This window comes from Alosa pseudoharengus, unplaced genomic scaffold (assembly GCF_046254945.1).
Source record: "Alosa pseudoharengus isolate Yale_2024_CS ecotype anadromous, Long Island Sound unplaced genomic scaffold, YU_APseudo_1.1 YU_APseudo_1.1_scf_23, whole genome shotgun sequence".
Taxonomy (NCBI): Eukaryota; Metazoa; Chordata; class Actinopteri; order Clupeiformes; family Clupeidae; genus Alosa; species Alosa pseudoharengus.
This window is the reverse complement of record NW_027468685.1, coordinates 16,389,180-16,413,689: the sequence shown is the minus strand read 5'-3', so window position 1 is coordinate 16,413,689 and position 24,510 is coordinate 16,389,180. Positions and strand designations below refer to the sequence as shown.

Genomic DNA, 24,510 nt, shown 5'->3' with positions numbered 1-24,510 from the left:
GAAGCAAAACGACTCGAGCTTGTAAATAGCGGAGATTGCTCCCGGTTCAGTCTCCTACCTTGAGCGCCTCAGGATGGTCCGAGCGACAAGGATAGTGACGGTCATCCCTCGGTCTCACAGATCCATAGTTACATGCGTAACTTACGATCTGTTTCGACCTCACTCTGACCGTCACTACGGTCTAAAAAAGGGATGACACATACCAAAATGTGTCTGACACATACCAAAAAGCTCTAAGCTAACCATTAAAACCTCGCTCGGTCACGGACATGAGGGCAGCGTCGCCAACCGGAGCTGGGCGAGTGACGTCCACCCTATAAAACCTGGTAAAAGTGCAAGGCGTCGCCCATGAAGCCGCTGCACAGATATCGCTTGCTGGTACCCCCTTAAGGGCAGCCCAAGACGTAGCCATACTCCTGGTGGAGTGAGCCCTTGTACCCGAAGGGACCGGCATTCCCAGAGCCCGGTAGGCATGGGAAATAACCTCAACCAGCCAATGCGACAGCCGCTGTTTGGAAAGCGGTAGTCCCTGCTTCGCCGCCCCATAACAGACAAAAAGTTGAGTGTGTTCCCTCCTCAACGACTGCGTACGGGCCAGATAAGCTCTCAAAGCCCTGACTGGGCACAGAGTGAGCAACTTGTCATGCTCTGCCTGTGAGGCAGCAGACGGCTGGAATTGGGTCAGCTCCAGAACCTGGTTGATAGACTGCTGACTTAGAACCTTAGGCAGGAAGGCTGGATTAGGCCAAAGTGACATGCCAGTGCCCCCTGCCTGCCACCTCAGGCGGTCTTCGCTGACGGAGAGGGCGCACAGCTCCCCGACGCGCCTGGCCGAACAAAGAGCCAGGAGAAAGCTAGTTTTCATAGACAAAGATCGCAGATCTGCATCTAAAATGGGCTCATACGGGCCTTCAATAAGTGACCTTAAAACAGTGGGCAAATCCCAGTTCGGTGCCCGCAAATGCGCACTGGACGCAACCAGCGGGCCCCTTATAAAAACTGACCAATCAGTGGATGCCTACCCAAGGGTCTGTCATCCGCACCCTGGTGAAAGGCTGAAATGGCCGAGGCATAAACCTTCACAGTACTGACCACCTTGCCTTGATCCAAATAAGACTGCAAGATGCACTTGTAGCACAGGGCAAACCGCTGGCTCAAGACCCAAGCTGGCACACCAATCCGAAAAGATCCTCCACCTGAGTGCATAGCAAGCTCTAGTAGAAGGAGCCCTGGCGTTGTTCAGAGTCTCCTGCACAGACTCAACTAGCTGTTCAATGACGGACTCTGCAGGGGCCAAACCCACAGGCGCAGGGCACCTGGGTCCGGATGCCAGATCTGCCCGTCTGCTTGGGACAGAAGATCCGCCCGGCAGGGTAACTGCCATGGCTGACCCTGCAGGAGCCGGAGAAGGTCTGGGAACCAAGGCCTCACCGGCCACCGTGGAGCAACCAGCAGAACTGTGTGTTGGCCCTCCCTGATCCTCCGCAGGACCTGAGGTACAAGAGGGGATGGAGGAAAAGCATACAACAAGCCTGTCGGCCAGTCTTGTGACAGAGCATCCAGGCCCAAACTGCCTCCCTGTCCCACGAGAGAGTACCACTCTGGGCAGTGAGTCGTTTCCGCCGACGCAAACAGGTCAACTTGTGCAGTACCATACTGAGCCCAGACCTGGCTGACCACCTCTGGGTTCAATCTCCATTCCCCCGGGAGTGGCCCGGTCCTCGAGAGAATGTCGGCCGCCCTGTTCTCCACGCTTGGAACGTGTACTGCCCTCACGGAAGCCAGACGCGGCCATGCCCATGACAGCAACTCCTCCGCCACCTGGAGGCACCGCCGGGACCTCGTGCCGCCTTGGTGATTGACATGATACACTGCCGAGGTGCTGCGGGGCGAGATGGATGGCCTTCAGCTCGAGGACGTTGATGTGCTCTGACGTCCAGGAGGGAGGCCACACGCCCCTCGCTGACAGCCCTTCCCAGCCAGCTCCCCAGCCTGTCAGAGAAGCGTCTGTCGAGATGACTTGCCTCTTGTGAGGAAGGCCCCCCAGTGGAACACCCTGGAGCAAGAACATCCGGTCCCTCCAAGGACGCAGGGCTCGGATGCAAGCAGGAGACACCCGCAACTTCACATGCCTGTCATCCCTCGGGTGGAGCTGAAAGGCATTGAACCAACACTGCAGGGGGCGTGCCTTCAGCAGGCCCAATGGCAGTACCGCAGCTGCCGCGGCCATTAAGCCCAACAGCCTCTGGACTTTGTGGGCGGTGACCAGTCTGCCCAGCCGAAAGCCTGTCAGAGCCTCGGTCAAGCTGTCTGCCCTCCGTGGAGTGAGAGACGCCGTCATGCTGACCGAGTTGAGGAGGACACCAAGGAAATCCGCCTGCTGGCGGGGCTGCAAATTGCTTTTTTTCCAGTTAACCGTGAAACCCAGGGCCTGGATATGGGTCAGAACTGCTTCGGTGTCGTGCACCACCTGCACCTGAGATGGGGCACAAATTAGCCAGTCGTCCAGGTACGGTAGGATCTTTAGGCCCTGGACCTGCAGGGGGGCTAGTGCGGCTGCCACCACGCGAGTAAAAATTCTGGGGGCCAGTGAAAGGCCAAATGGGAGGACCTGAAACTGGAACACCCTGCCTTGGAAGGCGAAGCGGAGGAAGGACCTGTGTGCTGGGCAGATAGGGACGTGGAAGTACGCGTCCTTTAGATCCAGATACATAAACCACTGCCCTTCCTGGATGGACCGAATCACTATTCCAGTGTGGACCATTTTGAATGGCAGCACCTTGAGGTACTGGTTCAAGGGCCTGAGGTCGAGGACCGGCCGGTAACCTCCGTCTTTTTTGGGCACAATAACATATTTGGAATAAAACCCAGTGTGCTGTGCGTGCGGCGGTACATCTGAGATGGCCCTTTTCAGAAGCAACTCCTGGACCTCCTTGACAAGCACGGAATTTAAAAGGGGGTCCTTCAGATGTCATCTTGACCCCTGAAAAACGTAGGGGGCTGCCGTCAAAACTGTAGGCGGTAACCGTGAGTCACCGTAGCCACAACCCAAGAGTCTCGCACAATCCCTTCCCAGGAGGTCCTGGACAGCTGGGATGGGCAATCGACGGGCAGCCCCGGATCCCTAGGCAGGACCGCCACCGCGGCCTGCACCTCTGCCTGCGCTTCGTCGAGGTCTTCGCTGTCCTCTGGGCCAGGGAGTTGGGGCTGAGGTCTGGTCTGGTGCACGAAAGCGCCGGTCCCGTGGGGCAGCATAGTTGATACTTACCTGTGGTGTTCGGGCGGGCTGCCACCGCCCATACTTACCTGATGCTGCCCTGTGGGGAACCGGAGCCCGCCTGTGGCACACACGCTGACCAGTTTATCTAGAAGCGCCAGCCTGTTCCACTCTGTCCAGCACCCCCTGGGAGTCTGGATGGAACACATGCCCAGGCACCACGGGGAGACCCAAAAGGTCTGTCCTGATGGCATCAGGGAGAGAGGTTTGGGCAAGCCACACCTGTCTACGGCACAACACCGCAGAGGCCATAGCACTCCCCACATCACGCGTCAGCTGGGAGTGGGCTGACAGTGCAGCATCCACCAGGGCCCTTGCATCATGGTCCTCCGGGCTCATCGTTTTTCGCAGAGCCGCCAGAGTGATAGCCAGGGCGTTGCCCATACGGGCTGCCCGTGCTGATGCGTCAAAGCAGTGAGTGATGAGACGATCCGTCTTGGCACACTCCTTACGCGGGCAGCGTGGATTGGGAGATGCATTGGCAGGCCCCAGGGAAGTCCAGGCGGCAATGGACTGCTCGACCGGTGGCATATCCCCCAGCCCCGAGTCAGCCGGATAGGCAGCCTTCGCCAGCTGACGGCAACCTGGATTGAATTGGGGGCGCTGTAGCGACTTACCCCATGCCGTCCGCAGCACCTTTGTGTAATCTCCTGCCACGGGTATACAGGGTGGTGGGCTGCTGTGCGAGACGCCTTCCCAGACGCCCCCAAGGGAAGCCATGTCTGGCATAGGGGCCTGAAGACCCAGGATCTTGGAGGAACTCAACACCCGTGACATCAAGGAGCCGACGGTGACCTCCCCCGGCACCGTGGATTCATCAGTTGGCTCCACCATGTCTGAATGTAGCTCATCCAAGAAGCCGTCCCCGCTTACGTCATCGATCGTAGAACGAGGGGCATGGAGCGACAGCACATCCACATCACCCAGATCAACATCCGCACCATGGCTCTCAGGCCTGGATGGGGAGAGACCTTCCTGGCCAGGGGGCAGAGAAGAGGATGACGTGCCCTGGAGACCCTCCAGCCAGTCCATCTTCCTAGCCAGAGTCTAGAGAGCTGAGAGAATCTGAAGCGACTCCGCGCCATTACCCTCGGTCACGGCAGCTGGAGCCGAGCGCTTAGCAGGTCCAGGGACCTCCACCTGATCATGCCTGGAAGGGGACTCATGTTGCCGTTTACGCTTGTGCGTATGCTTACGGCCATGCCTATGAGAGTGGGATGGTCGGTCGGGTGAGCGCCGCCTGTCCCGTCCACGCACGTGGCCACATGCCTGGTCAGCCCGGCGGAGCCGTTCCTCCCTAGGAAGGTCACAGGCTGCGCTGCAGGGGCTGTCAACATCCTCCAGGAGGTGGGCGGCCCCAAGGCAAGTGGGACACTCTCGATGCAAGCAGCAGCCCGTAAAGAGATACAGCAGTGGTGTAATACAGTACACGGGTGGCCTGAAGCAGTGTGCGGACACGCTTAGCAGGCTCACACTGGCCCAGCTAGCTGCGGACAGCAGCGATGGGGTACACAACAGATACACAAAGAAGGCGGCCACCAGTGCGCGAACGCACGCGCCGACGTACACCAGTGGACAACTGGAGAAAAGACACACAGCAGCCCGCACCTCGTGCAAGACTGCACCTAGCAGACACAAACAGCTAAACTTACCTTTTGCAAGTAGCCTAGCACACAACAACAAAGCTAACAAGAAGCACACAGTAACATTAGCGCCTAAGCGGCCGAGCACATACGCGCTGATCAGGCCCACACAGGTTCCGGCTGCCAGAGCAGTAAACAGAAATAATACAGTGGCCCACGCCGGTGTGCGAACGCACCCAGCAGGCTCACACCAAGCCCAACTAGCCGCGAACAGCCAGATAAGGTACACAGTAGTTAACAAACAACAACCCGGAAACCTGGCACACACAAAAGGAAAATAACACTGAAACGGCGGCCCGCAGCAGTGCGCGAACGCAGGCAGCAGGCTCACACTAGCCCCTCCGCCGTGCGGTATGGGGTGAACTCAGGAAAGGCGTCAACAAGTTAAACAAAGTTAAACGAAGTTTCCTGAAAAAAACACAGGTTACTGCCACATGCAGACTAATAAACACAGTCAAGCAAGAAAGCAGTGAAAGTAAGTACTCACGTATCACAGGTCTCAGATCAAGGTGAGAGACTGAACCGGGAGCAATCTCCGCTATTTACAAGCTCGAGTCGTTCTGCTTCCGGAGGTCATGGGCATGACTTTGTTGACATATGGTCTCGGTGATAGGCAGAACGAAGGTGATCATTCCTTTTTTAGACCGTAGTGACGGTCAGAGTGAGGTCGAAACAGATCTCCCCTCCGCTGCGCGTCGGGGAGTTTTTTGCCCCTCGCCCTCGTCCATTAATTCCGTATAACAGGACACCTCGGCGGCCGTTATCCCTTACTTATTTACACGTATGTACAAAGGCGTGCCGTGAGAACTAAACATACAGAAACAGAAATACATGAAAACATAAATTACATTCTCATAGAGACCACATACATAGCGTAAAAAACCTTACGATTACACAGACAAATACAACTTTGTCAAGCTAGCATTAACATCTATTAACACAAAATAACAGCAAGAAAGCAACTGTACCTCATTGGCCGCTTTTACTTGAGAGAAATAAACCAACGGGTCTTCACATCTTCATTAAACTTCATTTCCATGTACTGTATGAAATACACCAACTTTCTTGCATACTGTAGACGCTGTCACTCCCCGATGTGAGTCGCTACCCGATGTGAGTCACGCATGCTCAGATTGATAGGTTTTACGGCATAACGCCAAGGGATCCGACTGAAATCCATAAAATAATTCACTTTTCTGTTTCAAAAACGTTTTAGCTATCTAAGATTGTTTGGTTGCTAACGTTAGCAAACGCCATTCAAGTGACAGCCTTTGTTGTGCTTGATTGCTTACTTACTTGCCAGCAGTGAACAAACTTCATAATTTTTATTGATATTACAGAAGTCTCTCGCTAGCAGGCTACTTCAGCCTCTAATCTAGAACTGACATTAGAGATCATGCCGTGAAAATGTGATGCCTTACGCTAAATAATACATTACTGCTGTGTAGGCTAATGTCATTATTCTGTGGCTAACAGCACAGGTAGTGGCAAAGCATAGATATATACACTAGATGTCGCCTTCTGCTTCTCAGCATGCGTCAACACCGCCGCCATCTTTGTACAGGGATCTGAATCGCTAAACTAGTTCTCCTGTATTGTCAGCGTTACCTATTTAGCGACGTACGTCCCCAGCGATAGAAAACCTTTTTAGCGATTAGCGACAAATTTGGGAACTTCTCACAATGATGGCAGATCGGCTTCTTTGTTGTTGAAACGTAAGAAAATCACCTTTCTCATGGCTTTGTCATTTATGAATTCAGCTACATCTCGTTTGCCCATGGCACTGACCCATGATTATAAAAGTAACAACTGGCGTAGCCTATGTAGTAGCAGAGGTAAATGTTCTACAGATCTACAGCAACTTCTGGTGAGATTACAACTTACATGAGTAAACGAGACGAGGGGTATGTGGCCTCAACCAGAGCCTGTCTACGAAGAGCCTGTTTACTTTCATTGTATCGAACCTGGTTGCAGTTTACTCATTGTTCCTCTAGGGGCCGCCGCTAGCTAGTGCAGAATGAATGGGAGTCTATGGGGCTAGACGGGTAAAATGTATCTTTATTATCGTCTTAAGCTTAGTTTTCTGTAGACTCAACCATAAATACATGCCTGTCAGTTGGAACAACCCAAAAAATTAGATAATTGCTTGAGATTTTGACGATTTATGGTGATTTTATTTTCGCTAGATCTTTGCCCAGATTGACGCTAATGCATTATAGAGGAGTGGATCACTGAAGCAAGATGGCGTCTCGATTGACGCATTCGTTCCAATGAACAGCAGTAGTCAAGGCGACATCTAGTGTATATATCTATGGTGGCAAAGTAGCAAAGTGACGCATGCGCGACTCACATCCGGTAGCGACTCACATCGGGGAGTGACAACGCTCTCAAACTGCGTGGTCCAAACGGTACCAATCCCTTCAAAACAAAAGCCCTGACACTGTCTCTAGCTTCAGAACTTTGGTTCCGGCATGAGTCAGAACGCACTCCAGGCTTAGACTTAAAATTCCAATGAAATGAACACACAAATAATATGTATATATTTTAACATTAAATTGTTCTTACTTCTTAACTATTTATTGATGTATGTATTCATGAACTAATTTATTTGTATTTATATTTCTTAGCCTATTTATTTATTCAGCTGCCCTCTACTGCAACTACAGTTCTTATGGAGTGTTCTGCCTCTCTTACCATCCAACTCACTCTGTGTGGGGGCAAGATCAACATAGGTCTTTGTCCAAACAAATTTGTCACATTTCCAGGTGATTAGAACCTTTTAATTACTGTTTTAGCATTTTCAAGTTTTGATTCCCTGACTTACAAATGTCAACACACTTTCTTTTTTATTTAAATTTAAATTTAGCGTAGCCTATGCTCTTGTCTTTCCCATGTTGGGGATGTAACCTCTGTATCACTTTCATGTAAAGGCATGTAGGCCTAGGCTACTGCTGAAAGTTTACAGACAGTAGCTTATATTAACTTAAAGAAGTTGAATATAAATAGAAAAATGCTTCTGTTAAATTTTGCAATATTAGATGTTCTAGGGTTGCCAATATTTCTAGGTAATGTGTTTTTGTTAAACATACTGTAGGCCTATATGTCTTTCTTTTTGAAATCATGTTTCTTCTTCTCAGAATGCTTCCCTTCAGGTTGGATTGCTACTGCTGTCAGTGCATTGAATCCAATTCAGTTAACAAACCAGTTCAACCAGTCATATGAAAAAGTCAAACACACGTATGCACTTCTCGTGTCACAGAGGCTATCGAGTAAAGTCGCTGACGAATAAGGTCATTTAGCCTAGACTAAGGAATCGTCAAAGACAGGTTAGGCTAGTCCTAATACAGAATGAAATTAAGCTCAGCGGCATGGTTGTTTTTAAATGCAGTGATGGTAGCTAAGGTAAAACCCATAAGCTACATTTGCCAGATTTCGAGCTATCTTGGCGGTTTGCATGAATGCTGCGGACCACGGTGGATCTCTTACAACAGGACAAGTAAGTGTGTTTTGACTGCCTGTTACTTTAGTAGGCCTATGTAGGTCAAAGATTAGAGTGCAACCTGGCCGGAATTATTTTACACCTCACTCATTCATGTAGGGCAGCCAGAAATGAGTGCTATAATTAAGGTGTGCCTGGATGCAACCTGGAAATGTAAACACTTATCTTAGTGCTTATCAGTGTCTCAAAATTAACGTGATCGAGTAATGACAAAACCGCACGCTAAAATACGCTACTCGCATATAATTCACTGCACCATGATTCATTTCAAAACTTAAAGCAAGACCAAGAGTTTTTTGTACCTTAAAATAATGTTTCCAAATTCGTTTCAGTGGTTCATCAACTTGTAACAGGGTGAACGGCACTTCTGCATTTGCTTCGCAGCCCTCTGGGTCGTGCTATCTTGTCTTGTCTTGGTTTTGCTTTGGTTATTCGTTATGTTGGTTTTTGTTTAGCTTGTCTTGTCCTTTTGTTTGTGTAACTTTTATGTTTATTTAGTAGGGAGGTGGCTCTGGGGGGGGGGGGGTTATTGTAATCACATGTGCGGTGTTTCTGGTGTATTGCTTGTAGCTTTGCTGTGTGCCTTTGCTGTGTAACAGAGGAACCTTTTGATGCTTGCATGATATTGTTGTGGACTTCCATTCAGAATGTAACAGGGTGATACATAGGAAAGAGCCAAGGGGCAATCACAGTAGCCTAGCCTGACTACGCCACCCTGAGGCCTAATGCATCAGGGAATCTTTAAGAGATCGTAAGAGATCGTACCTCTAAACCGAGACAGCTCTTCCAGGTTCGTAATTACACAGAGGAGACATGAATTCCAGGAAAGCAAAGGATTTATTAATACACAAAAGGTTGGGCAGTGGAGATCTGAGGGTGGCAACTATGGAAGTCCACAGAAATATTATACATGTGTAACGGATGCCAGCTAGCTTAGCTGTGCTTGTGGAACGTTGGTAAAACCTCACTCCCCGACGCCTCAAGAGTGCTGCTGGCATGCAAGCCAGTAGCCTGGGCCAGAGCCATAGAGAGAAAGAGTTGCGACACTCTTTGATGTCACCGCCAGTGCAGTCACGTGGTTCGTGTAAACCGCTATAGTTCCAAAACATACGCTGGCTGTCATGTTCTTCTATGGGACAGACAGCAGCGATTGCGTTATTTAACGGTAAATATATATATATAAACATACACCCTACTACTTTTTCAGCTGTTATTGCATGATTAGATATTTGTTAATGTCAGTTTTGCATTTTGAGAGGCAGGGTGACAATGAAAAAGCTGTATATTACTTAGATACGTTTTACATTTTTGGAGGGAAAAGCTTATGTTCATGTTCGCATGGACAGAAGTACAGGCTAGAACGGCTCTAACTTAAGTTTTCTTTTCCATATCATTCATGTGATGACAGATGTCTCATGATTTTCATTTTATCGCAACTGGGCTGTATTATTGATTACCGTGATTTTGCTTATAAATTCCGATTCAGCCATTAGCTTACCTTCGTGGTAGCGTTAGGTCTGCCGTGGTCCATTCAGCATTCGCCTAGCAGCTAGCTCACTTCTGATAAGTGGTCACCCCCAGACCACAACGTGAAACATGATCATGTTAAGACTAAGAATATAATTTTAAGATTAAGCCATTCACATATTATCAAAAGCATTATGCTTATATGTTTGGGTCTATAGGTAAGTGCAGAGCTATTAAGCAATTAAGTTTGGGAAACAAATTAGTCACACTACTGTCTGAGTAATAAACATTTTAAAGCTCATTATGGCTTATGATAATTTTTTGTGTAAAATAATTTGTATTCCTACATGCAATCCAACAGCCCTTTCAAGGGTGTAATTAAACAAACCTTATTTCTACTAGCATCAGATACACAGTACTCAGCTGACTAGCTAACACCGCCAGGTTCAGCAGATACAACCTAAAAAAAACGTCCTTAATCAACCTTAATGATCCTAGTAATCTAACATCAATAATTTACTAAATAAAATATGTCAGAGATTCACTACTGAACTTCGTAATTTTTGGTGTAGCGATACCTTCTTCACAGCTCGCAAAATTGATAACTAAGTAGCAGGCAATGACTGAAAATCGGTTGTCTACCAAGTTAAGAAAATATATATAAATTGCACTGTGCACATACAAATAAATATAAGCATATGCACCATAAAGGGCCTATTTATATAATATACAGAGTTGACAATTCAAAAGAGGTAGCTATTTAATGAATTTACGCCTGGATATAACGTTAACGTTACCTTTACAGAGGGCGAAGTCAAGCTAACAAACTAGCAGGCAATCGGTGGTCTACCAAGATAAAACATATATATAATTACGCTGTGTACATACAAATAAAGATCAGTATTTGCATCATAAAGGGCCTCTGATAAAATATAAACAGTTGACAGTTCAAAAGAGGTAGCTATTTAATCAAATTACCCCTGGATATAACGTTACCTTCACAGAAGGCAAGTCAAGCTAACAAACTAGCAGGCAATCGGTCGTCTACCAAGATAAAATATATATATATAATTACGCTGTGTACATACAACAAAAGATCAGTATATGCATCATAAAGGGCCTATGCTACAATATAGATACTTGACAATTCAAAACAGGTAGCTATTTAATCAACTTATCTCAGAAGTTACTCGACAGTCAGCAATGGAAGTGAATGATGTCCAACGCCATAGAATGGCTTTTTGGAACTACGTGAGGCTGCATACCCAGGAAGTAGGCGGCAAAAAGCGTACAACGGAGTCCAATGGGAGTGTCGCAACTCTTTCTCTCTATGGCTCTGGCCTGGGCTATTGGCTCAATTGTTAGCGCGCTCTCCTCCCGATCCGAGGTGCTGCTGTTCGCGGGTTCGAGTCCGGGCGTCTGCAGGGCTGAATCGTGCAGGTTCAACACAACGCAGGTTACACATGCAAGCATAAAGAAAGGTTCACCTGTTACACAGCAAAGGCACACAGCAAAGTGATAGCAATAGCCTACACAAGACCACACGTGTGCTTAGAACCACCCTCAGAGCCACCTCCCAACTAAATAAACATAAAAGTTACACAAACAAAAGGACAAGAGAAGCAAAACAAAAACTAAACATAACAAATAAGCCAAGACAAGACAAGACAACCTAATAACCGCGTAAGTTTGCCAGATCGGGTAGCGGATCTGTAGTTCAATGGAATAAGACATAAAAAACTACAAATTTGACTTGCGTTTGATGTCGCAATACATCGTACTTTCAGAAATCATGCAACATATTCTACCTTGTCTGTGGACATTGTTATTTGCAAAGCCGGTGCTGGATAAACAAATAGCGTGCGTGCAACAGAGGAAAAGTTCTTTGGTGTTTCTTTAAATGTAGGGACCTGTCTGTCTAGCTTTGCTTGGCTCCTAAGGTGATGAATAAAGGTAGGCCATAGGTAAAGGGGGGGGGGGGGGTACATGAGATTGTTTTTTAGATGGTGACAGTTGTTGGAAACTAGCCTATACATCTGATAAAACATATAATTTCACTAAATCAGTGATTTATTACATTTGTGGGAAGTTAATGTAACAACTTTTTTACCTTCCCACTAATGTAATGACTATGACCTGTAGGCCTAAATGTAATAATTATTGGTTTATTAGGCCTACCTTGGTGGGAAATTATTACGTTGCTGGTTTATTACATTGGTGGGAAGTTATTACGTTGGTGGGTGCTACAAATGCTTCAACGTTATTTGATGTCAAAGTGACACCAAAATGAACAGGGGTCAATGGAATGCAAACTCCAAGCGGTCTACTCTTAGCCTCAGAGCCTCCTTTAGGGGGTACACTTTCAGAACATTAGTCTACCCCCTTGCTCAAAATTCAGTTCGGCAACACATGATGTTGGCCATTCAAAGTAAATAAGTTCTGGTAACAGAGAGGGGCCATGTGAGCCCACTGTAAGGTCACATCCAAAATGCCAATAACAGGACATTCACAAGAATGGACATTTCACAATAACACATTTGGCCACTTGCTCGTATAGTGTTCTAGTTCTACACTACTGTAGGCCTACATCACAATCCACTAAAATCTCCTTAATTCATAGCAGTCATTACATTTTCAGGAAGTGAATGCAGGCATCTGATAAATTCATGTGATGTGTCCGATTAGTTGAGCCATATCGCTGATATGTCTTGACCTATTATTTATATCAGTTTACTGAACCATGCCATCTTTTACCGGACTTTGGTAAAAAGAGGTCTTGGAAGTGAGCTGTAGTGTGATGTTTTTATCCGCAGGTCTGGAGATGGCTGTAAGCAACAAACTACTTGGCCAGCATTTGGCATCCTCCATAATCTTGAAAACGGTGACCAGACACATGGAATACCCGAACCCTAAGAAACCCCTGGTCCTCTCTCTGCACGGTTTGCCGGGCACTGGGAAGAGTTTTGTGAGCCGTTTGATCCCTGAGAGCATCTACAACAATGGAATGCAGAGTAAATTTGTGCACCTGTTTACAGCCACATTAGATTTTCCCTACAAGGAATATCTGAAAACTTACAAAGTAAGGCAGTCAAGCAAGTTTGCCTTACTTTTGACTTACCTTTGCATCTGTCCTAACATTCTTTTTGAGTGCTCTCAGTATTTCTGACATTCATGTCCAAATGTATTTACCAAAACAAAATGATGGCAATGTTATTTTTGATAGGATCAGCTACAGCAAAGGGTGAAAGGGGCCGTTACAGAGTGTCCAAACTCCATGTTCATTTTTGATGAGATGGACAAAATGCCAGCAAACCTGATTGACAGCATCATGCCATACCTGGACTACCAAGAGAATATTGATGGGGTGTCTTATCGTCAGGCCATCTTCATTTTCCTAAGGTGTGTTAAACTTCCTCTATACCTAGTATGGTTTCTCCCACAGTAGATGTGTACTCTACACAGAGACTTTCTAATGAGGAGACACAGCACTCAAAGAAGAAATGCATGGGATTCATTCTTAATGGCAATATGGCAGTTGTCTACACACACTGTATATCCCACCCCTTCCTGTATGCCTCCCCATTGACTTGAATAGGAAAATAGCTGCCTGATAACTGCCTAAAGACTTTGGTAGGGGATTAAGAACATTGATTACTGTAACTTGATTTGCTGTTTTTGTTTTTTCTGAGAACATATCAGTTCTGATTTATCAGTCTTGTTTTACTGATAGGCACGGTAATTGCTTTGCAAGGATATGCATTGGCTGTCCAGCCAAGCCTGGAACCATGAACGAACTTTAGGGGAGTTCCAGGAACTTCCTCCATAATCATTGACTATACATCTTTAAGACTTTTTTGGCTTAAATATGTGTGATTTGTGCGACTCGCATATCTTGTATCTATGTGTGTATACAGCAATTCAGGGGGGATGGGTATTGCCAAGGTGGCCCTGGACTTCTGGAAAATGGGTCGTAAGAGAGAGGAGATCAATCTGATGGATTTGGAGAAGGATCTTACTCTCTCAATCTTCGACAATGAAAAGAGTGAGTCACAGATATGGAACCCTGATTAAACTTTTTTACCAGATGTACTTCATAGGTGTCCCGAAATACAGAATTAATAGCCACCTTACCAGCAAATCAGAAAACAATATTTCTTGTCTCTGGGGATAAAGGCATTTAATTCACCAGCTAATGTTAGCCATCCCTCAATCTATTTGTTTGTTTAGCCTTTTGGACTTGTACAACCCCAAATCAGAAAAAGTTGGGACGTTGTGTTACATTCTGTAAAAACAGAATGTAATAATCTGCAAATCTCTGAAACTCATATTTAGTTGCAAAGAGGACACAGACAACATCTTAAATGTTGAAAATGACAAATATGACTATTTAATGGAAAATAAATGTTAATTTTGAATTTGACCCCAGCAACATGTTTCAAAAAAAGTTGGGACAGGGGTAACAAAATGCTGGAAAAATTGTGTAATGATAAAGAAAACAAATAAAGAAATGTTCCACAACTATTAAGGGTAACTAGCAACACAATTGGGCTGAAAAAGAGCATCCCAGAGAGGCAAGTATTTGGGAAGTTCATTGTCTACAGGACATAATTAAAACATTCAGAGAATCCAGAAAAATCTTTGCAAACAAGAGATAGAACTGAAAAACAATATTGGATGGCCATGGTCTTTTGCACCTCAGATGGCGCTGCATCAATACGGAGCCCGGGAGAGCTGGTCGTGATAATTTGTGAGCACGTTTTCCTTTAATTGAACCCTCGAAAAAATAAAACATGAGCACGTTTTCCTTTAATTGAGCCCTCGAATTAATAAAACGTGACCCCGTTGTAGGCCTAATTTGAGCTCTTGAAATATGTATTTCGTGCTCACATTTAGTAATTCCTGACATTTTCTCACCGCTCGCTGTGCTGTGGTGGCAACTTCGTGTTACCTTGGCATGGACTAGGCCTACAGCTGTCTGCGACAGTTCATATTGGTAATGTGATGATAACCGTAGCTAATTAAAGCCTTTAGGTGGTCAGGATGGTTTATAGCAGAATTCTACTCTTTGTAGCAGGGGCACCTGTGGTGTCAACCGCCAGCTATGGAGACCCACAATGGGGAAATTCTACTAGGCTACACGGGCTCTGTTGTAATGACCGATTTCCACTACCTCTTGGATTGTTGACTAAAGCCTACGTTAACTGTGAGGTCTAGAAGTAATCGAAGCACACACAGCGACAAGCTCCCAAACAATTACAACACGTAGACCTACTGCTGTTGGTACAAAGGCTACTGCGTATTAGTAGTAGCCTAATACCCACCCAATACAAGAAGGTTCCCTCTAGCGCCCGATGGGCCTCATATAACCCACCCGCACACCGATATGATGCACACAACGAGGTAAGCTTTGATACGGACTATGAAACGGGAGACATAAACAGTAGCGTTCACGATGCTCAGCTTCTCAGGCTATGTAGCCCAGCTCACACCGTTCGAGATAAACACCACAGCTCTGCATAAACTTGGACCTTAAAGGGGTGGTTCAGGATTTTGGACATAGGACCTCATTTCCAAGTAAGCAAGTGTGATATTTATCAGTGGAGACCGTTTTCAACACGTTTCATTCAGTCCTTCTAATTGCAGAGTTCGCAGGTGCTAGGCTAGCGCAAGTCAACGGTATGTGCTAGCCTGCCACTAAAAACAGTCTTACCCACTCCAAAGTACACCCGAGGCAAACAAATTATAACGCCAGACTATCGATGTAAATGTCTGTATTGATAGTGTTATTTCTAACGTTATTCTATCCTTGCATTTCAACGATCGCATTACATTTTGATGGACTAGTTTCTTAGCAGCGGCGGAATTATACTTCTCCGGTTAGTAGTACTGCGCCGAAAAGTAAACAATAAAGCGCACTCCAATGGGGATACCTAGTAGTAGCCTTGGTAATAGCAGTCCGCCGCTGAGTTGCAAAATGACTACTAACAACTTCAGGGACCAAAGTATAACTATTGCAACGCGATGCAAGGGTAGTTGTATTTCTTACACTATTCTATCAACACAGACATTTACATCGATTGTCTGGAATTTGCCTCAGGTGTAGTTTAGAGTGGGTAAGACTGTCTTTAGTGGCAGGCTAGCACATACCGTTGACTTGCGCTAGCCTAGCACCTGCGAACTCTGCAATTAGAAGGACTGGATGAAACGTGTTGAAAACGGTCTCCACTGATAAATATCACACTTGCTTACTTGGAAATGAGGTCTTATGTCCAAAATCCTGAACCACCCCTTTAACAAACACTCAAAACTTCGGCAAACATTCAGCTGGACGAAGATGGCAAGGGGCTTGTGCAAACACACACAATCATCTGCTCTCCCACCTATAGCCTACCTAACAGGCTATATCCAGGTGCACTGCAATCAATGAGATTCCCCCTACGTCACTACAAGCGACACACCTCCCGGCATCATTCCCGGGGATACCCCTTGACACCACACTACATTTTTGTGCACACAATTTAATTTCTTCGAGCCCACGTTTTAATTATTCGTGGGTGCGTTTTAGTAGATCGAGATCTCGAATATACTATAACGTGCTCATGTTTACATGTGTCAAGACAATATTGAGTGCACGTTTTACAAATTGTGGCCACGTTTAAGTAGATCGTGCACACAATGTTCTATGACCATGTTCACAAATTGTGCTCTCGTTTTAATAAATCGTGCCCTCGTTTTAGTAAATGGTGCACTCGTTTAATAAATTGTGCCCTCGTTTTGCTTAAAAGAGCACAATATAATAAATTGCGCACACGATTTAGTAAACTGAGCGCACAATTTAGTAAAACGAGCGTACGATTTAGTAAAACGAGTGCACAATATAGTTAAACGTGAGCACAATTTAGTAAAACGAGCGCACAATGTAGTAAAACGAGCGCACATTCTCTCAACATGCAAAACATTTTGCGATGACACCTCTAGGGCTCCGTACATCAAAACCCGACCTGTTTCTGTAAAGAAAATCATTGTATGGGCTCAGGAAAACCTCTGATCAGAGGCGCAGCTTGTCAATAGGCAAACCAAGCAACTGCTTGGAGCCCCGAGCCGCTAGGGGGCCCCCGACCTGGTCTCAGTGCGTTTGCCGGTGGGTCAAGCGAGAATTTCGTCCATAGTGATTGAATGATGGATTTTGCGTGCTCCTACCCTATTGTACAAACAGTACGTGCATATGTAGGCCCTATGCTATGGCCTTATGAACAGCGGATCTGTGTTCAAAAAAGTTCAAAGAATCCGCACATATTTAGGCAACTGTGGTAAACGTCAATCGAGGGTGCAGTGATGACGGATCATCGGATTTTGGCATTTAGCCTACTCAATGAAGTTATAGTAGGCTAATGTTAATTGGCAGAAAGATTGAACATGGTTTGCTAAATCTATACGACAGTAGGCCTAAACTTCAGCTAGCTAGCGGCAGTTACAACTAGTCAAGCAAGGAGCCGATTGACAAAGTGCGTCAAAAACACACACCCTTTCTTCTTTGTTACATTGCTCCGGAACTGTTCATTGCAGCGAGATAAATGTGCATTGCGTGACAGAGCAGAAGTGGGGCTTTCCAACAAGACTACGCACTTGTCTGTACGACCAAGTATGAAAAGAAAATCATGAAATTAAATCAAATAGCATCATATTTACAGTCTATACTTCTCTTCTACGTTCACCTGCTCACCCTACTCTCGTTTGAATTACTCGCAAACCCGTGATCGCATAGATATGGCAAGCATATCAGATGAAAGAGGAGACACAGGGCTATCCATTGGTACCATCCTCGATCCTTGGTATCGATCCTTTTGGCTTATAAAAACAGACGAAGTGACTGCAAAATAATAACGTCATGTACACAAACCAACGCTGCACACCCATTAGGCTACTCTCGTTTGAATTACTCGCGGACCCGTGATCGGATAGATATGCCACGCACGTCAGATGAAAGAGGAGACACAGAGCTATCATTTGATATCAAGTAGGCCTACATCCTTCTGGGTTATAAAACAGACGAAGTTACAGCAAAATAATAACTTCATATAGCTGGACTTACCCCACGTTTACGATTTTTTGTCTGTTTTTGTGGCAAAGCATGTTTATAATCCAACGCTTTCGTGTGTTTCTCTATGGCAAAGCATGTTCATAATCCGGTTTTGAGATCCTAGCAAATTCCTGCATGGCATCCAATTCAAGGCTCACATTGCATCCCAATTTGTTCAACAAAGAAACCCCTTTTTTGCCTCTACTTTGTTCATGGCAATGCAGTAAAAATATGTTGTAGAGAATCATTATGAGTGCATACACCATGCACTTAAAAAAATATTTTAGAGATACATGTCAAAATATAAGAATTTTTATAATACGCTTTTTGTATTTTTATTATTTAACATAATAACCTAATGGTGATATAACATAATGGTGATAACACTTGTCGGTAGGGCCCCCTTGGAATTTTTGCTTGGGGCCCCCACAGACTCTAGAATCGCCTCTGCCTCTGATAACCATTGGCTGTGTGCACAGTTTGATACTCAATTCAAAAATGTTTAACCATGCAACTGCCAAGATTGTATTGAAACATGATACAGAAAGTACTACCATCTTATTTGGGCCTGAGCCTACAGTATGGCCTGAGTTTGTTTAAAATGGACTAAGGTAACATGGAAAAAGGTCCTGTGGTTAGACCAATCAAAATTTGCCATTATTTTTGGAAATCATGGACTCATCTGGGCTAAAGAGGAGAGGGTTCAGTTCGAAACCCAACATCTATGACGCTGTGGAGGTGCATTAATGCCTACGGCATGGGCATCTTGCACATCTGGTTATTTCAGAAAATACTGCCAAAATGAATTCTGCACATATTTAAACAGTTTCTCCATACAGGAAGAGTCCAGGTGCTAAAATGGTCTGTCTGCAGTCCACACTTGTCAAATTAGGTGTATCATGGAATGAAAAACATGACTAAGAATACCCCATATGTTGAGCAACTGAAATCCTAAATCGGGCAGCATGGGACAACATTTCATTCTCAAAACTCTAGCAACTGGTCTCATCAGTTCCTACAAGTTTTGCTGTGGTAAAGCAGCACAGTGGTAAATATTCCCTGTCCCAACTTTTTTGAAACATGTTACTGGCATGAAATTCAAAATGAACATATATTTACCATGAAATAGTACAAATTTCCCTTTTCAACATTTCATATGTTGTCTTTGTCCTTTTTGCTGCTAAATATGGGTTTTACGAGACTTGTATATTATCACATTCTGTTTTTATTTACATTTTACACAATGTCCCAACTTTTTCTTATTTGGGGTTTTAGGTATGAAGGGCTAATGAAAACACTGCAATAGGTATAGGTGACACAAACATTCTGCCTTTACCCACGGCAAGTTTCATGTAGAAGCTGTTTAAGGGCAACTAGCTAAACAGCTAAGATTCACCCATTTTCTTACAAAACCATCTACTCTAAAGAGAATGCATGGGGAGTGGGGACTGACTCTAAAAAGGGGGTTTCATAACATTTCATTATGCTGAGCTATGTTATGCTGGCCATGCTGTCTGGCTTATAGGCCTATTGTGGTCTCTATAAGTTATTTTAGTGACACGTTCTTATTTTACTGTACCCCAAAACATTTTGACTTGCATGGCACCCCTGGAGTGAATTGAAAATGTCCACTCCAAAGTATTACATGTTTGCTCAGTTGAACTGTCTGACTTATATCTCAGTGCCATGACCAGGTCTTTGTGTCCTTTACGTACCTGTTTTTGTCTTCTGCATTGTCTGTTTCTCACTGTTGTGATGGAGGATCTGTTGACTTTTCTCTTCGTCATATTGCCCTGTGTGCTATAGGTGGTCTGTGGCGTTCTAGTATGATGAGTGAGCATCTGGTGGACTTCTATGTGCCTTTCCTGCCTCTGGAGCATAAGCACCTGGTTCAGTGTATTTTTGCTGAGATGGCCGCCAGAGGCTTGAGGCAAGACCAGGATGTGGCGGAGAGAATGGCCAATGACTATATCTTCTTTCCCAACGAAGAGTACATCTTTTCTCTGCAGGACTGCAAGATGGTCCCCAGACGTTTGGATTATTACTTGTTGTAACACTTCAAGGAAGTGTTCATTCTAACCCCTTGGTGATATATGCAAATGCTGAGCAATGTGACAACTTCCAATCCAAGTGAAGGGCATGTGACATACATTGCTAGTGGAGCTAATAGAGAGCAGTATTTATAAAACTAATAGGTTGAAAGTAATTGTAGGTGAATAATTACTTAATATTGATCTTAGACTGGCGAACTTCAGGAAAAACTCAGGAATCAGGTTTATTATGTTACAAGCTGAGAGAGAGTACAAAAAAGGTCTATGGTCTATGTAGGCCTAGCCCAGGCCTGAGGCCTAGGTTGGCCTGTAGCCAACTTATCCTCTCTTCCGCTACATCCTTAGTCCAAGTCTAGAAAATCTGATCTGACAAACATTGCAGTTTAGTTACTTTTAAATGTTTTTAAACAAATAACAAAATGGCGCCAAGAACAATCCAACTTGGTTGGCTCTTCACTTGGTATCAGACACACCTACTCACACCCACTTCACACCTATATGAATAGCATGAGGAGAGATATCTTATATATCAGAAATATCACTTATAGAATGTTCCAAACATTCTCACAATCACATCATTACAATCCTTGTAATGAGACTATCAAAATGATACCAGACATGAATACATTTACATTTCATGATACATGGATAAATTATATCAAGGTAGCATCCTTTGTCTTGTGTAAGTGAAAGGCCTTAAACCAGCACATTAGCATTCCATTGGGGGAGGGGATGGGGTCTTTGTTTAAAACCATGAAGGGTTACATGGCTAACTAAAAGTAGTCTTGAAGTTAAATTATTATCCATAGATTTTATTGCTATCAAGGTTCAGTATTGTTCAAAACTCAATGTAGAGAATAAGAGAGACACTGATTTCGAACCTCTTCAATTCAATCCAGTTGTACAATTAGAATAATACTTCTGTCAGTCAAGTACAGTATATACATCTGTAGCTAGCTGGTAATTGTGCATGACCTTACCTTTTAAATCAACATATGTGAGCTTCACATATCTGGCAACACATATCTGACATAGCCCCTGACATAACTGGTCTCTTTAAATGAACTACAGAATTGAAACTACATGTTCTATGTGTGATGATTGTCGAATGCATTTCCACTAGAATGACAGCTCTTTCTTTATACAGACAATGACTCTTGCAAGCCACACTGTACTGGGCTTTTGGCCAGTAGACACACACACACACACACACACACACACACACGTGACACCTGTTAAACTCAACTCACGCATGACATTTACTGATGGTAAAATGAAAATACACCCAAAGCTGAAAATCCTTGACAGGAGGGATATGAAACTAGCTGTCAGAGCAAGGCCTACGTGACTACATGCACAGTCTATGTGACAGTATGCACAAAATGAAAGCAGTCATAGAACCACAGCCTTCCTATTTGTGTGTGTGTGTGCACGTGTGAAAAAGACTGTATATCTTGTCACTATTCCTCTAACTCAACTAACTTACAGTTACGTGACTACATGAGACTATGTGACCGCATGCACAAATTCAAATGAAGGTAGACATAGAACAACCGCCTTCCTATTTGTGTGGAAATAGGCTGGTCTAGTCCACTGAAATGTTTCCACACTATTAACAAATCTGTACAGAAAACAGTACATATAGCCTTACCACATTTACATTTTTTCATTTAGCAGACGCCTCTATCCAAAGTGACAAAGGGCCATTTTCATCAGAGCAACTCGGCACAGTGGCCGACAGGTGCAAACAACCTGCTATTTATGACAACACATGCAAATCGAAAACACTTACCAAGAGACAAAACACAAGCAACTTAAGCAAACATCTTCATCAATTTTACAACAACACAAACTGCATACCTATCATTCTGCAGGTGGACTAAAACATTTTGCACTTTAGCAAGGGGTGAGTGTGACCTTACTTTAGACAGTCTTGACTAATTTTTATATACAAAATTCAGTCAGTCAATCAACCAAGTTATTTAGTAAATACACTTTACAAATGAATCTTAAATTTCATCTTACATTCATTATGGTATTTCATTTAGAAATGAAAAATTCAGGAAAAAGAAAATATATCAAGGGCTCTAGTACTCCCCCCTCCCCCCAGTTTGACGTCCCTGTCAATGGGCCAATAATACTTTTTTAAACAAGGCCAAAGTTAGATCAGATATATTTGAGCTTTTTATAGGCACAGTCTCAAAACTTTTTTAATACATAGAAACATGTGTCCACAGGTGGGCGCACAACATGCTCACCTTAAATCAAAACTATGCAACAATTGACTTATTTTTAAGATATGATAGCTTCAGCGAAAGTTCTACTAGGAAGACTCGTAGTGTAGCTTTACTCCTCCCATGCTTACATGGAGCCAATCATAGCTTTGCCTACTTTTCGGGAAAGCCCTGCAATCTGATCATTCACTCATTCAATCAGCGCTAGCCTATAGGAATTCAGTGGGCTCTTTAAATATGTTCCACCTAACACTGCTTTTGCTTCTCAGTACGCCGACTTTGACGTCCCCTCCACCTCCCCTCCAGCCTCCTCTGCCAGCAGTCCACGTCCACCGGGCATGGTCTGCCTACCACATCATCTTCCTTCAGCCACCGCCACCAGTTGGTCCCCGTCTCGTCGTGGGGGGGTAGGCTCCCTGCCCCTGCCTTCATCCATCGGCAGGAGACGAGATCCGCTCATCGCTGGACGGATCCAAGACGGGGCCTACGCCAAAGACCGTTACCTATTCAGGACTCTATCATGCTTGTATCCAAGCCGTTCCTTTACTAATTAAATTGTCAACTGATTCTATTCTGTCTACTGAGTCTTTCTGGTAGAAATATTTTCCTTAGCAACATGGCATAATTTTAGAAATCATCTTGACATGACAATGTCATAAGATAAACACGCCTGCTGTTCCCACTGTAGCTGTTCAAGCTATGTACAGTGTATTTCTGTGGTTTCAACCCATATGGAAATGTAAGAAAAATGATAAGACAGCTCTTGTTTTTTCCCTTTCAAAGTTCTGTTGGAAAATTGTATATTTTCCAAACGATATTTGATAATGAAGAGGGAAAAAATGCCATTCTTGATTTTTAATGACTACATATAGGCTACTATTACACTAATACATTCCTTTTGACAAGGGTCAAAATCTCCAGAAATGTCATTCTTTCACCAATGTAGATGGAGTCCTGTGGAGCTTCTGATTTTTATTAAGGGACAATATTGTGTGGACAATAAGATTGTGTATTACATCTGATCAAAATGGGAAACAAATAGTAATAAAGCTTAAGATCCCAGGTAAAAAAGTAGTATACTTTAGTGTGTTAGAAATATGATTAAAGTACATGAAGTATAAAGCAAGTATGCTTACACGTTTTGTACTTTATGTAAAGTATGTTTAATGTGTACTTTTAGAAAGTATACTTCAAAGTAGATGTTATTAAGTTCAACTTCAGTGTACTAAAATTAGATATACTTATTGTGCAATATTCAAAGTGTTTCTGTAATGTACTTTTTAAAAGTGTACTTTGTTGTTAGTGTATTTGAAATGGTAAAGAAGTTTATTTAGTTTAAGAGTATTAAATTGCTAATACTTAGAGTTGTAATATAGTGTACTTATGGAAAGTATATTTTTTGGTAGGCCTAATACATTGTTTGTATAGTTTTATAGTCATAGTATTAAGTTCAACTTCAGTGTACTAAAATTAAATATACTTATTGTGCAATATTCAAAGTGTTTTGTAATGTAGTTTTTAAAAGTGTACTTTGTTGTTAGTGTATTGTAAATGGTAAAGAAGTTTATTTAGTTTAAGTGTATTAAATTGCTAATACTTAGAGTTGTAATATAGTGTACTTATGGAAAGTATATATTTTTGGTAGGCCTAATACATTGTTTGTATAGTTTCATAGTCATCTCACCTTTAATAAAATACTAATGTGTGTAGCTTTTAGGCCTGATATGTCAGCCGCATGGATGGCAATGTGCAATAACCTAGCCTAGAGACATACTGATCTATCAGTTTTGGTCATCAAATAATATTTTTTCTTTTGTTGATTTTGTGTCTTAGTAAGGTAGTAGCCTATACGTTTGTGATGTAGTAGAGGTTGTGAGAGGATGAATGTGGCATTTTGTTAAATTTATAGGCAACACAGTTAAATGTATAGGCAGTCCAGTTGACCAATAACATGGCTGTTTGAATTTGAAATGGAGTGGGCGGATCTGTGCAGCTTTCGAGCAAAACGTGGTATGAGCAAACATTAACGTTATTTCATACAGTTTATGCTTGTAACTTTATTTGCAAGACAGATGGACTGTAGAGACCAGAAAATGCATACGTTTACGGTCCGTATAAGGTTACAGGTTTGTCCAAATTAAAGATACCATAAATTCTAGTCATGCCAGAGACGTTGGTCCTACAGAGCCAGAAGGACTCGTCATATGAGATAACAAGGACTGAAGCCAGTTGGATCTAAAGTTATTCGTTATCAGGTGA

At 44.0% G+C, this 24,510-nt stretch overlaps 1 protein-coding gene across 3 annotated transcripts; it reads left to right on the top strand.

Annotated features, from left to right (window-relative positions):
• Positions 1-8,140: 8,140 nt before the first annotated feature.
• Positions 8,141-22,822, top strand: LOC143140734 (torsin-1A-like). 3 transcript variants are annotated; one of them, XR_012990682.1, is made up of 6 exons: positions 8,142-8,416; positions 12,700-12,965; positions 13,110-13,285; positions 13,801-13,928; positions 19,773-21,758; positions 22,521-22,822. XR_012990682.1 is itself a non-coding variant. In XM_076301806.1 (5 exons), the coding sequence occupies exons 1-5, from the start codon at positions 8,379-8,381 to the stop codon at positions 20,018-20,020; spliced, it is 876 nt and encodes a 291-aa protein (XP_076157921.1). In that variant the 5' UTR covers positions 8,141-8,378; the 3' UTR covers positions 20,021-22,822. The 3 variants fall into 3 exon arrangements, 2 of the variants coding, with proteins under 2 accessions (XP_076157921.1, XP_076157920.1); XM_076301806.1 differs by having other exon boundaries at positions 8,141-8,416; positions 12,680-12,965; positions 19,773-22,822; XM_076301805.1 differs by having other exon boundaries at positions 19,773-22,822.
• Positions 22,823-24,510: the final 1,688 nt, after the last annotated feature.